The sequence below is a fragment of the Dipodomys merriami genome, unplaced genomic scaffold (assembly GCF_024711535.1).
Source record: "Dipodomys merriami isolate MVZ:Mamm:240054 unplaced genomic scaffold, mDipMer1.0.p SCAF_6, whole genome shotgun sequence".
Classification (NCBI taxonomy): domain Eukaryota; kingdom Metazoa; phylum Chordata; class Mammalia; order Rodentia; family Heteromyidae; genus Dipodomys; species Dipodomys merriami.
The window spans coordinates 21,104,096-21,117,894 of NW_027206179.1; the positions used below are offsets into that span (position 1 = coordinate 21,104,096).

The 13,799-nt window shown below is 37.9% G+C and overlaps 1 protein-coding gene across 14 annotated transcripts in view; it reads left to right on the top strand.

Annotated features, from left to right (window-relative positions):
- The window catches only part of Dock9 (dedicator of cytokinesis 9), a 259,631-nt gene that overhangs the window by 170,383 nt on the left and 75,449 nt on the right, over positions 1 to 13,799 (top strand). For all 14 annotated transcript variants that reach the window (XM_070002702.1, XM_070002693.1, XM_070002697.1 and 11 more), the window contains exons 22-27: positions 349 to 435; positions 1,055 to 1,144; positions 2,434 to 2,549; positions 2,821 to 2,890; positions 3,742 to 3,867; positions 5,366 to 5,437. In XM_070002702.1, the coding sequence (XP_069858803.1) occupies positions 349 to 435; positions 1,055 to 1,144; positions 2,434 to 2,549; positions 2,821 to 2,890; positions 3,742 to 3,867; positions 5,366 to 5,437 (561 nt within the window). The remainder of the gene's footprint in view (positions 1 to 348; positions 436 to 1,054; positions 1,145 to 2,433; positions 2,550 to 2,820; positions 2,891 to 3,741; positions 3,868 to 5,365; positions 5,438 to 13,799) is intronic.

Here is a 13,799-nt window from a genome sequence, read left to right on the forward strand (position 1 = left end):
TCTACCTATCTTTTTCAGAAACCTAAGCTCAAATCTGGTTAAGATATTGGAAATAGGATGCATCCCTATCATAGGGGAACGAATCATTCTATTTACTTGCAGCTCATACAGCTGCATCTAAAAAGAACAGATAACTTAGAACACTTAATAAAAAGAAAACGATTGTAGTTAGGGAAAGAAAGTAGGCAGAAATTAGTGTTAGTTGCATTCCTTGTTGCAACCAGGCATAGCCATCAAGTCATTGAAGCCCTTAGAACTTTCAGTCCCTTCCTTATCAGTACTTTCATTGATGGTCATCTTAAAAACTGAGGTATAGCTAATCTGTTTTCTTCTTTCCCTATTTTTCAGCATTATGGTCCAGAAATTAAATGGGTAGATGGAGGCAAGCCACTGCTGAAAGTTTCAACTCATCTAGTTTCTACAGTGTACACCCAGGTATATGCTAGTCTATGGAAATTCAGTAGTGGCTTATGACTGAGTTTACAATTTTTTTTGAAAAAGAATCCTAATTTATGGATTTACTTTACTCTATAAATCTTTTTTTTGGGGGGGGGGGTCCAGTCGTGGGGCCTGAACTCTGGGCCTGGGCACTGTCCCTCAGCTCTTCAGCTCAAGGCTAGCGCTCTACCACTGAGCCACAGCGCCACTTCCGGCTTTTTTCTTTTTTGGTTATGTGGTGCTGAGGAATCGAACCCAGGGCCTCAGGCATGCAAGGCAAGCGCTCTACCACTGAGCCACCTTCCCAGCCCTCTATAAATCTTTATTTCAAGAAAGTATATAGAAGGTGTTTAAATGCATACTGATATCAATGACTAGTAAAAGGATCATTTTTCAACGATTATCCTGTGTTGTTTGAGGATCTTTTTTAATCTTTGATTTTTTTTGTTTGTGTATAGAAAGTAAAGAGTTCATTCTTGGAGGATTCTTGTTGTTTTCATTTTATATGATCAATTCTATGATCTTAAAAACCAGATGTGCTTACACAAGAAGCAAGTATTCCTATTTCTGTAGTATATATAATAATACTTTCTTTTTTTTTCCTCCTTCACTATAGGATCAACATTTACATAATTTTTTCCAATACTGTCAGAAAACTGAATCTGGAGCTCAAGCCTTAGGAAATGAACTTGTAAAATATCTTAAGGTATCAGATAGCTTTCTTAATAGCCCTTTATTTTAATGAGTATGGAGTACATTCAGTTTTCTGTTTAGTGGTGAGGGTTGTTCCTGCCTCTCAGACACTTCTGTAGGGATACCCTTACCTGGATGTCATCACATAGTTAGTATTATGTGGTTTTAAATAGTCGTGAGAAGTAGATTTTATGTTGCCATAACAATAATCCTGAGACTGGGTAATTTATAAAGAAGAAATATACTTCCTTACAGTTCTCAGATTAAGAAGTTCTACTGCAGAGGGTCGCCTTACTGTGTTATTCATATTGAAATGCAAGAGAAAGGGGGAAAGGGAAGAGAAGAAGAGAGGGAGGGCAAAACTCATCTTTTTATAAGGAACCTATTTCTACCATTTTTTTTTCCAAAAAGCACTTTACCAGTAACATTTTTAATCCACTTATAATGCAGAGCGCTATGGCTTGATCACCTCTTATTAGACCCCACCTCCCAATCCTAACTTAATTGTAGTTAGGTTTCCAGCACATGCTCTTGGAGGGACATATCAAATCATAGCAGTCATTGTAAGAGATAATATATTCTTGATGACTGCAAGCAAGGTGAATAAATCAAAGAAAATAAACCTAGCCAGTTTCAGCTTTGTGCAGGAATTGGGCAGGTTCCTGGAGTCACCATTCAAGAACAGAATAGGGTTTATGTGTGAGCTTGGATCCAATGTGATTATGGGGGAATATTTTGAAATAGGAAAGTAGCTAAATGGGATCCTTGGCATGGAATAAAATACGAAATATGAGAAAGAGCAGAAAAAATTAATATATTCTCAAAAAAGATACTAATTATGAGATGGTTTAAGACCCTACATCCATCTCAGTGATAGTACTGTGGCATCTCTGTCCACTCTTGCTTGGTTACAGCTTGAGTCTTATTCCTCTTCTGCTTCTCTGCTCCAGTTTTAAGAATTTTTGTGACTACATTGGCCCACCTAATCCCTTACCTTAAGGGTAAGAAATTAGCAATATTAACTCTAACCCCAGGTGCCATGTCACGAGTTCTGAAGATTAGGACTTGAACATTTGTGGAGGCCTTTCTGCCTATTTCCAGCCTCCCATTTGCTTTAGTGAATTCTTTCATCCTAACTTGAAACTTCGTGGAGACTACTGAATTTGTTTAATTTAAAAAGATAAACTAGCTGAAAATGATGGCTTGTACCTATAGTTCCAGCTACTTAGGAGCTTGAGTGGGAAGGATAACCTATACCCAGGAGTTCAATGGTAACACATCATCCCCATTTCTTGTGTGTAGAGTCTACATGCAATGGAAGGCCATGTGATGATCGCCTTCCTGCCTACCATCCTAAACCAGCTGTTTCGAGTCCTTACCAGAGCCACCCAGGAGGAAGTTGCAGTTAATGTGACTCGGTAAGGGAGGCAGATGGATAGATATTCTTCTTCCTTTCCAATCTGTCTACATCTGGAGCACAGTCATGCATATCTGGGATGCTAGTACATGCTGAACATTATATTGGAGAAATGTCTTTTGAACCCACATATAGGAACCCCATCTAATTCCTTGTCTCTGTTTCCTAAGTGCCAATAGCATCATCATTGTTCTACTGCTGCTGTGATAATAATGAAATGTTTCCATTTTCACATTACTATTCATTGCTTTATTCATTTCTGTGGTGTGTAGGGTCATTATTCATGTGGTTGCCCAGTGCCATGAGGAAGGATTGGAGAGCCACTTGAGGTCATATGTTAAGGTACGTAAACAAACAAACAAACAAAAATGTTCCAGTCATTTACATCTGTGGCTCTCCAATTTTCCTTCTAAGGACTTATTTTTTACAAGGCTGGTTATTTTGGATGTTCTTGGAACTTAAGACCTATGCCTTCTCTTCTCTGCTTATCACCAGTGCTTGTATCTGAACAAGGGGAAATATGAGGAGAAACAACCATTCCTTTATTCACTTAATTTCATCCTTTGAACTACTAATGTGATTCAAATGACAAAAGAAGTTAAAGATTTTTATTTATTCTTGGCTATATTTCTATTAGAGTTAGTAATCTCTGTTTTTCTTTTCTCCACCTAAAATTATCAGCAGAATCATTCTCAATATAAGATTATGAACTCTGACCACTATTCAGTGACATACTATATACTATGTGTGGGTAAAAAGAGAGGCTATTAAGGACAAATTTCAACAGGTTCTTTATATGCAATATTCAATAATCATAGTGAAGTTACTGCTCTAAAAAGATACCCGGGTGAAGAACAGCTATGTGATCATTTAAAAAATAAAATTTGGATTCTTCAGGACCTCAGTTACCAGTGCTATGTTACACATTCCTTGAAGTCCCTTTGTAGATGGAATTATGGGCTAGGTGACCACTGACATGAGTCACATGACTCACTATTTTAAAGGGTTCCCTGAAGACTAGAGCTCCCTCTTTGTGCCACATAACAATCACCTCCCACCTTTGTTTTCATCCCTTCCTCTCCCACCCGTGAAATCATACCTCAGTCCTTGATCTCAACTCTTTAGCACCTCTCAAGCTTTTAGCCCAATTTAGAGAACCAGCATAGTAAAGTCTCTTTCTCTTTTTTTCAAAGTATGCTTATAAGGCTGAGCCATATATTGCCTCTGAATATAAGACAGTGCATGAAGAACTAACCAAATCCATGACCACCATTCTCAAGCCTTCTGCTGACTTCCTTACCAGCAACAAACTACTGAAGGTATGTCAAGCTAGCTAGCCTAATTCTTCAGTGTTAAATTTGATTAACTAAAGCCAGGAGGTGGTGGTAGAAGGGCTGTAGCTCCCTGGCAGAGTACTTACTTAACATGTATGAGTTTCTTGGGTTTTATCAGAGCACTTCCCTAAAACAACAAACTTGCTTATATGGGGGTAAGCGGGTTGGTAGTAGAAGAATTGGTCAGTAGATACTAAGTTATTGTTAGAAGCAAGAAGTTCTGGTATGATGTTGCAAGGTAGGATGACTATAGAAAAAAAATAATATATAATACATTTCTTTCTAGAAGGGAGAATTTTATGTTTTTCTTACCAAAAAGTGATAAAAAAAATTTTGAGATAGATATGTATAACCTGATTTAAACATCATACAATATGTATATCGTATGTATCAAAACATTACATATGCCCCAATAATATAGAATTTTCATGGTTTTATGTGTCAGTTAAAAAATAAATGAAGGATTTAGCATGTTGGCACAAGCTTATAGTCTCAATTACTCAAGATGCTGAAGCAGGAAGATTACTTAGGTTTCCTGGTTCAAGATCAGCCATAATCACATTGGATCCAAGCTCACACATAAACCCTATTCTGTTCTTGAATGGTGACTCCAGGAACCTGCCCAATTCCTGCACAAAGCTGAAACTGGCTAGGTTTATTTTCTTTGATTTATTCACCTTGCTTGCAGTCATCAAGAATATATTATCTCTTACAATGACTGCTATGATTTGATATGTCCCTCCAAGAGCATGTGCTGGAAACCTAACTACAATTAAGTTAGGATTGGGAGGTGGGGTCTAATAAGAGGTGATCAAGCCATAGCGCTCTGCATTATAAGTGGATTAAAAATGTTACTGGTAAAGTGCTTTTTGGAAAAAAAATGGTAGAAATAGGTTCCTTATAAAAAGATGAGTTTTGCCCTCCCTCTCTTCTTCTCTTCCCTTTCCCCCTTTCTCTTGCATTTCAATATGAATAACACAGTAAGGCGACCCTCTGCAGTCAGAACAGTTCACCTTTTATGTACCTTGAAGAGATAATTGCTCCTCCTCCCCAAAGCAGCAACTGAATTAATGCTCCAGTTTCAACTCTGACTATTGTAACTTCAGATAGGAGCTGCAAAGAATCACCATATTCAAAATCACATTTGCTCTTAACTATAAATCATTATATTCACATCAGTAGGGGATCCTGATTTAGATTATTAGGACAAATATCATCAAGCCAGATGATCAGCAAAGAGGAAAGACTTCAGTGCCTCTTGCTTGATAGGTGTCTAGTTTCCCAGCAAGGGTCATTTCTGGTTTGAATAGAAAACGTGGCCACCCACCTCTTGAGTCTGATGTTAAGTTTGCAAGAAGGTTCATCTGTGTTGTATGTCACACCTACTTTTAGCTAATAACATGGTCAACCAAAGAAAGTTCCCCTCTTACCTACTAATTTGCTGTTTTTCTTACTGGGGTCCTTTTTTATTCTTTTCTTTTAGTATTCTTGGTTTTTCTTTGATGTGCTGATAAAATCCATGGCTCAGCATTTGATAGAAAACTGCAAAGTCAAGGTATGTTGCTTTACCTGGAGAATAGTGATTGTAGGGGGGAAATCTCTCCCATTGTATGTATGTAGCTAACACTTGCTCAGATAAGGTATTTGTTCTGTGTGCTTCAGAAGTAATAATATTTTAGCTTTCAAACTGCCCTATGAGGGAAGTACTAGTTTTACCCATTTCATAAATGAGGAAACACTTTATACCTTGAGGCCAGATTGACCTGCCTAATATCATGCTGCTAGTGAGTAGAGCTGGTTCCAGGTTTTAGAACCAGCCTAATTTGAAGCTTTTGTTCCCAATGTCATTAAACCGAAAGAAAATTGTCTTTTTTTTTAATCCTGCGTAAAATTCAGGTTTGTTGAAATGGGAGTAAGTAGTCGAAGCATTAAAATGTCATTTCTTTGTGTTAGAGCCTTGACCATTGTAGCTATTTCTCTAGGGCTTAGATAGGATTGTCCTCTAGAACAATTAGTAAACTGAGATACTCTCTCCAGAGCAAATATACAATCTCAAATTTCCTCTGTGACTCAGTGTCTTCTTTGGGTAGTGTCTGGATGTGTGTACTTTTGTATCCCTGTTTCCTTTTCACTCTGTCTCATATTATTCCTTTGTTCCCACGGACATTCCTGAGATTACTGGTTTTCTTCTGATTGGTGCTGGTCTGGCCCTCTGGCTATTTTTGACTCAAGGTAGATGGATTTTTATAAGTTCCTATGCAGTCAGCACAGCTGGCAATGTGTCTGTCTCACTTTGATGGTTGGAGGAGCTTCTTCTGAGACTTTTGAGACAGTCCTGAAGTTGTCACTGTAATAATGAACTGTGGCTTGTATTATAGCTCGGAGTAGGGATCTTAGTAGGAATTGGGTAGGGGATGGCAGCGTAGGGCAAAAGGTTGCAAGGCTCACATTGTCATTTTTTCACTTGGAATATTTGTACTTTAAGTCTCGACTTAAGAGAAAGGTGAGAAGGTCAGAGGATCAAGGCCTAAGCCTTCTGTATAGGTGTCTGTCTGTCTGTTTAGAAGCCTTGAGAAGGTTTCTAGATTTTGCTGGGCAAAAGGTTGAAGGTTCAAAGCTGAAGCTGTACTCTCTTCTAGTAAAACAGGCTTTTGTGTATGACCAGGTGGTATGGATCCCCACCCCTCCCTTTTTTCTCCCCTTTTTAAATTCCATTAAATATTCTGGGTTTTAGTGCATGGCAAGATGCCAAAATGGAAGTAAGTCCTGCCTTCTCTACAGAAATGTACCATTTAAATCATGCCAGAACAGTCTGCCAAGAAAGAAATCTAACAGACTGTCTACTTAGCAATATGTAGCTAAGTGTGCATGCTTTTATGAATATATTACTTTTCTGTTAAAAGTGTTGTTATATACAGAATAGGATTTTCAGCCTGTATTAGTTCTCTAGTTCTCTCTGCTAAAGGTGTCTGTAGGCTTGGTCTCTGAGATCTTTCAGGTTGTGGGTAGCTGCCTTCTATGAATGAAGGTTTGTGTCCTAATTTCTCCATATGAGGATTGGTCTATTCCAATCTCACTTCACTGCAGTTAACTTTTTATAAAGACGCTATCTAAAAATGCAGTCACCTGCTGGGATATTTCAGGGGCCATAACTTCATTGTATGAATTGGCAGGCTAGACATGATTCAGCCCATAACAAAGTGCAGAGGATTTGGGGCCTCAAAATTAATATCACTGTAGTGTACATGTTGACTTAACTGTATTTAAAAATGTAATTGTATTCGGCAATATTCATTGAGCACATAGTATTTATGAGGCTCAGTTATTTGAAAGGTAAATGTAGTATGATTTGTGTTCTAAAGAATTTTTAGGAGGGGAAGTGTATCACCAGCTCATTTCACTTTGTTACGAGCACTCTAGTAGTGGTCAGCACAGCCCAGAGTACTCAGGAACACTCCGAATACAAGGAGTCAGTGCCTAGAAAAGCAGTGTATCAAGATAGATTCTCATGAGTGAATAGGATTTGTGAGATCTGAAGAACAGCAAACTAGGCTGAGAAGAGAAATGTGGTGGTGAATAATCAGAAGCCAGCACCACAAGATCAGGGTACTGTAGTTGCCCACTTCCTGTCCAGGAGAGAATGAATACCTCTGAGAATACTTATAAGAAGTATATTTGAACTTAAACATCAATGCCATTTTTTCAACAGTCATTTAGGAAGTTAATAAAGAAATTTATTTCTTTAGTTTGTATGTGTGCTCTAAAGATGGCAAATTGCACCATAGCAATTATATGAATGGAAGGAATTTGAACAGTATCTTCTTGTCTAATTCCTTTCCAGCCTCACCAAAATAAAGGCAGACATATCGCCCCTCAAAGTGGCCTACTGAAGTTACATGACTAAACAGAGCCAAAAACTCATGTTCACAGTCAGCTGTTCTCAGCGATCCTGCCATTTCTAGCCTCATGATGTGATTCCCCAACACCCTGCTCTGGGAAATAGTTTATTTGTCTTTGGAACTTCATCCAAAGCACTCAAATGCACAACCTTTTCTGAAACTTAATTATATCTTGGTCCAAAAGCAGTATTCAGAGGGTTTTTAGAGGTCACATTTTAAATTGTTATTCAGCTGCCTCTAAAAGAGAGCTCTGACATCCAAAAGGAGGAAGCTTAGCTGCAGAATAATTTACTCCAAAAATTTTGAAAACACCTCCTCACCCCTTTGGAAACCTTTGCATTTTGACTCAGCAGCCCCTGGATTCTGCCTTTTGTTAGTCCTCACACTAACTAGGATTGTTGATCCAGGAACTCTGACATTTTTGAAGCCTTCATAGCTTCATGTTTACACGTTTAAGTTTTTTTCATATCTTAGAAGTAATGAACTTTATATGTTTGAATTCATTGTTTTTATGTTTATCTTATATTTATTGGGAATTTACTTCTTAGGAGTTATACATTCTAGTCTTCTATTCTAGTTCTCTGAATTTAGGGAACAAGTTTATATATGCCATTTGTGATTTCCAGAATTTGGATCAAATGCAGGTTCTATTACTTTTATACTGAAGATGATTAATTTTGATATCTTTGTAACACAGACCTTGATTTTCCTTTTTCCTTAATGAGTCTTTTTGAAAGTTTCACAACCAGGTACACTCATCCTATAAAGGCCCCTGAGCTCTGGACTGATATAGGAGCCAGATGATATTTTGTTACTTCAGATACTCTTCCAGGGTATCTTAACACTGATTGGCGCTTGGTGACAGTCTATTTGAACTGATGGCTTCAGTGTACATTTCTGGTATAGCTAGGAGACTGTTAGATGCATATTTACATGGTTTTTGTGTAATAAAATTAAATAAATGTTATGCTTGCTTCTAATGCTATACATGACCAAAACAATCAAACAATATTTTGTAAGATTTACCAAGAAAGGGTATGAATCAGAACTTCTTTTTGAACTAGCATCTAAATAAGCAGTTTCCTTGTTTCAACAGATAGATCTTTAAGGTTTAGATTAATACATATGACTGAACCAGATTCTAATGCTTAATAGGTAACAGGTACATAGAATTTATTCAGTTTATTGAGGAAAATAGAAAATAGACATCATAAAAGCCTATTGGAAAGTTTATCTCCAGTTTTCTGCTTCCATAGTCAACATTTTGGGGGATGTTTCTTTCGGTAATTTATATTTAACAACTACAATCCTATCAGACTTGCATCTGATGTCCTTTCCTCCCATCAAGTTGATACTAGTATTCCACAGGTTTAGCTCAAGAAAAGAAGTTGGAAAAACTAGCATAGCAAAGGGTAAGTAGATACACTTAAGTGGATACCCTAAGTATTCAACTATTTTCTAGCTTATTTGAGCAAGGAAAGAACTTTCATTTGAAAAGCTAGTCATGGTGTTAAGGGGGATGATAGAAATGGACTCTCTTTTTATTGTAGTGGTGAGTTGCACAACTCTGTGCATTCATCAAGTCTGGCCAAAATTTCCATTTCAAAAGCCTGAATTTTGATATACATGAATTCTATATAAATAAATCTAACTTAAGAGCCAGACACCTGTGGCTCATGCCTGTAATCCTAGCTACTGAGGAAGCTGAGATCTGAGGATCGAGATTTGAAGCCATCCTGGGTGGAAAAGTCTCCATGAGAAAACAACTAACATACTGTCGTGTCCATCTCATTGTTACAATGGTTCATCTTGTATCCTTATTTCAGCATTTTGTTATTTTCCTTCCCCTCCCCAAATTAGAAAAAATGTATATACAAGATGCAGTACACCAGAATCAAAGACAGTGACAACAAGGATTATACCATGGGGGAAGAACATACAAAGAAAAAAAAATCACATAGTACATTATAAGTACATTTAAAAGAACAGCAAGAAAGATAAAATCTCTGTGTCCCTATCTTGGGGTTCATATAGGATGACCCATTGTAGCATAAAATGTACAAGACACTATGTTGAAAATTAACTTTACAACTTGGGAGAGGAGGGAGGGAGGAATTGGGGAGATAAGGATGAAAGGAATGGTAGGGGAAAAACAAAGAAGGGGGTAACAATGCTCGAAAGGAAATGGACTCATTACCTTGTTCGTGTAACTGTAACCCCTCTGTATAATATCTTTACAATAATATATATACAATTTTTAAAAACTAACTTAAAACTACAGATAGAGTGAAAGATGGTATGGCTCATCTACACCCATGTTTCCACTAGTGAGTGTTTCAAATAGTTGTTAGGTATAGAGCACAGAGGAGAAATGAAAATGGATGGCAAAACCAACATGGTGATTTGGAAAACAAGACATTTAGTTTGGGATAATGGGGTCAGAGTGCAGGAAGGAATAGTTGCAAGAGAAGAATGGTAAGAGCTTAATCTGGGGATAGAAATGAACTTTACTCAGACTTCAAAAAATATTACAGTTTTGAGAGAAGAGGTAACAGATCGTGACCTGGCAAGGACTGCAGGGCAGAACTCAGCCTTTGCTAGATTGAGATAAGAGGGAGAAGAGTAAAAAACAAGACTAGCTGAAAAATGAAGATGAGATTACCAGGAGCTTTGAAGCTGACAGGCTCCAAACTGTAGAGAGGTAGTAGGTTCTTTAGTAAGAGAAATAAGATTTTTTAAAGGGGTATATATGTTGTCAGAATGGCTTAGAGATCTATCAGTGAGTCTACCTACTTACTGAGATTTAAAGAGCCTAATAGAGCAGATTTAAACATCTCTTACTTGTTAAATTTCAGCTTTCTAACTTCCAGTATAAAATTGACATTTTATGGTGATACTGATAAAGATGTGGCATTAGGAGAGGTGAGGTGGGATTAGGGATTAAGGTGAACAGTGAATAAGAACGATTAAGATAGAGCTATTAATTTAGCCCAGCAGTTCCCTTCTAGATAGTAACTGAAGAAAAACAAGGGCTTATACTCTCACAAAGACCTGTACAAAAATGTTCATGGTGGCTTTAGCATAATAGTAAAAAACTGGAAGCAACTCAATGCCCACCAGCTGGTAAATGGATAAATAAACTGTAATAATGCAAGTACTTAAGTGATAAAAAGAAACAAAATATTCATTCTTACAACAAAATGGATGAATCTCAAAAGTATTGCTGAATGAAAAAAGTCAGATACAAAAGGCTACATAGTAAGTAGGTTCATTTATGTCATTCTAGAAAAGGAAAAGCTGACAGGGAGAGAAGACAGTCTTTGGGGAGTAGGGTGGGAAAAATGGATTGTCTTTTTACTGTATTTAACGAGGATATTTATATCTACTTGACAAACTTTACACTTTAAGAGTCTGAATTTTGAGCTAGGTGATGAATTTACAGTCAGGATTTTGAGCTGATGGCCCATGCCTGCAATCCTAGGTAATAAGGAAGCTAAAATCTGAGTTTGAAGCCAGCCTGGGCAGACTAAAATCTGAGAGACTCTTATCTCCAATTAATCAAAATAAAGCCAAAAGTGAAGGTCTGGTGCAAGTGGTAGAGCACTAGCCTTAAGTGAAAAAGCTAAACAAGAGTATAAGGCCCTGAGTTCAAGTCCCAGTACTGACACACACAAGAAAGTATGAATTTGGGCTGGGAAGTTGGTTCAGTGGTAGAGTGTTTGCCTCACATGCATGAGGCCCTGGATTCGATAACTCAGCACCACATAGGCAGAAAAAAGCCAGAAGTGGTGCTGTGGCTCAAGTGGTAGGACGCTAGCCTGGAGCTCAAGAGCTGAGGGACAGTGCCCAGGCCCAGAGTTTAGCCCCCATGACCAACAAAAAAGTATGAATATTCTTATATGTAAATTCTACTGAAATAAGCCCAACTTGAATTATAGAAGGTTGCGAGTCAGATTTGAGTAGAGGAAGAAAGCCTATCTAGATATTCAGTAAGGGCTCTCTAGGAGAGGCAGGAGAGGAAAGAGGACTTGGCTCACCAAAGGAGAAAGTAAGTGATGAATTTTCCATGAAAATTTGTAGCTTTAGCTCTAAAACTATAGGTTGGGCTGCTAGGACAAAGACCTAACAAAACAATGGCTCAGAGAAGGAAAAAAAAACTTATTGCATTCCCCATAGAAATTAAGGCTCATATGAAGATTCTTTTATAAATTATCAGGGTCCCAGACTTCTTCTATCTGTTACTTTTTCCTCTTAAAGTGCTGTTGCTTCTCTTAATCTAACTGGAATCACCACCACATCTACTGGGTAGCCAGCAGAAAGGGGGAAACACACATTTTTAATGTTCCCTGAACATCAGTGTGCTGCTGCTTCATTGGCCAGACTTATATGACTATACATAATTGTAAGGGATGCTGAAGGCAGTCTTAGTTTTGAGTATCTACCTCACCAAATTTGAGGTTCTATTACCAGGAAAGGGAAGGGATAACAGATATTGGTAGGTAACCAGAAGTTGATATCTCAGGGGCAGTGGTGCAGTCAAACAGACGTGGAGTCAGCAGGTGGAAACGGGCAAGAGGAAGGAAGAGATTAGCCAGAACTTGAGAGTGGATTTGTGAACACCAGACTATTGAAACTAAGCCTACACTCTCCTCTGCGGAACAGGATTATGTCAGCCTGGGTTACCAGATCAGATTAGCCATGGAGCAAAGCATTAAGAGAAATTACAAGGAAAAATGAGAAGTAACCCAGGAAATGGTGGGAGAGCTGACAAAGGGCAGTTCAAGTCTGTTCCAGGGTTAAGGAGAAAAATAAAGAAGGATACATCTTAGATTGCAGTGCAAGGCCATTAGAAGGTTTCTATGTCGCAGTCAATCATCAGAGTTCCACAGTCCCCAGTGACAAGCCTGCTTTACTTTGCAGGACTATTGCTGGGACTATTACTATTACTATTGCAGGACTATTACACATAAGAGTGGCCAGCTTCAACACTGTATTTCAGAACATGGTGGAGGGGTTTGAGGGGATGTGCAGATCTGAAGTGCTATTCTCAGGGGGTTTAATAGAGAGTGAAATAAACACAGAGACTCTAGAGAGAAGACTGAGCAAAAATTATGAGATTTGAGGAAGAAAAGAAGTAGAAGAAAAACATGAAAAAGAAAGGTGGTAAGGAAGAACTTGGAGGAGTAACTTCAGAATACTAACTAGTAAATGCCATTGGCAAAATTTTTACTGACATTTTCTTTTTTTTGTAATTTACTTATTGTTATTGTGATGGTGATGTACAGTGTTTACAGCTACATAAGTCAGATAAAGAGTACATTTCTTTTTGAACAATGTCATCCCTTCCTTTCTTTTTCCCAGTTTTTTTCCTCCAAAGACCTCTTGTTTCTACTTCTTAGAGTTCATTTCAATAAATATTATTTTATATGATCAAATGCACATAGGTATTGAGCCTATGTGATCCTCTCCCAAGAATATCCTACTTTGGTCTCACTGTGTGTGAATGCCTAGAGACCCAGTGTACTTTTTTTTTTCTTTTACCTTCCAGTATGTTTACTTGTAAATTTGTAGGCACATTCTAGGTACCACAAATGTGGGAAACCATGCAACATATGTTTCTTTGGGCCTGGCTTATTCCATGTACCATTCATAAGGAAATGGAAGGACTTGGAAAATTTCTTACCAGCTTCATTACTTTTGTTGTTTTTCTGCTAAGCCAGAAAAAAAAAAGAGTTTGTTCATTATTGTACCTCAGAGAGAAGTCTCTAAATCCTATTAGAGAGTTGAAGAAGGCAGTAATGAACACAGAGGTGAACATTTGAAGACTGCTCAGAAGTCCTCCACCATGAAGCCATGATTTGGGCAGCAGCATCTGTAGGCATGTAAATCAATGACAAGGCTGACACAGCCCATCACTATGTGTTGGCAGAAGCTGGTTTTAACAGCAACGTATATAATAAGGCTGTATTTGGGTCTTCAGGCAGATCCTACCTAGTAAAGGAGTGGGGTGGTAAGAGT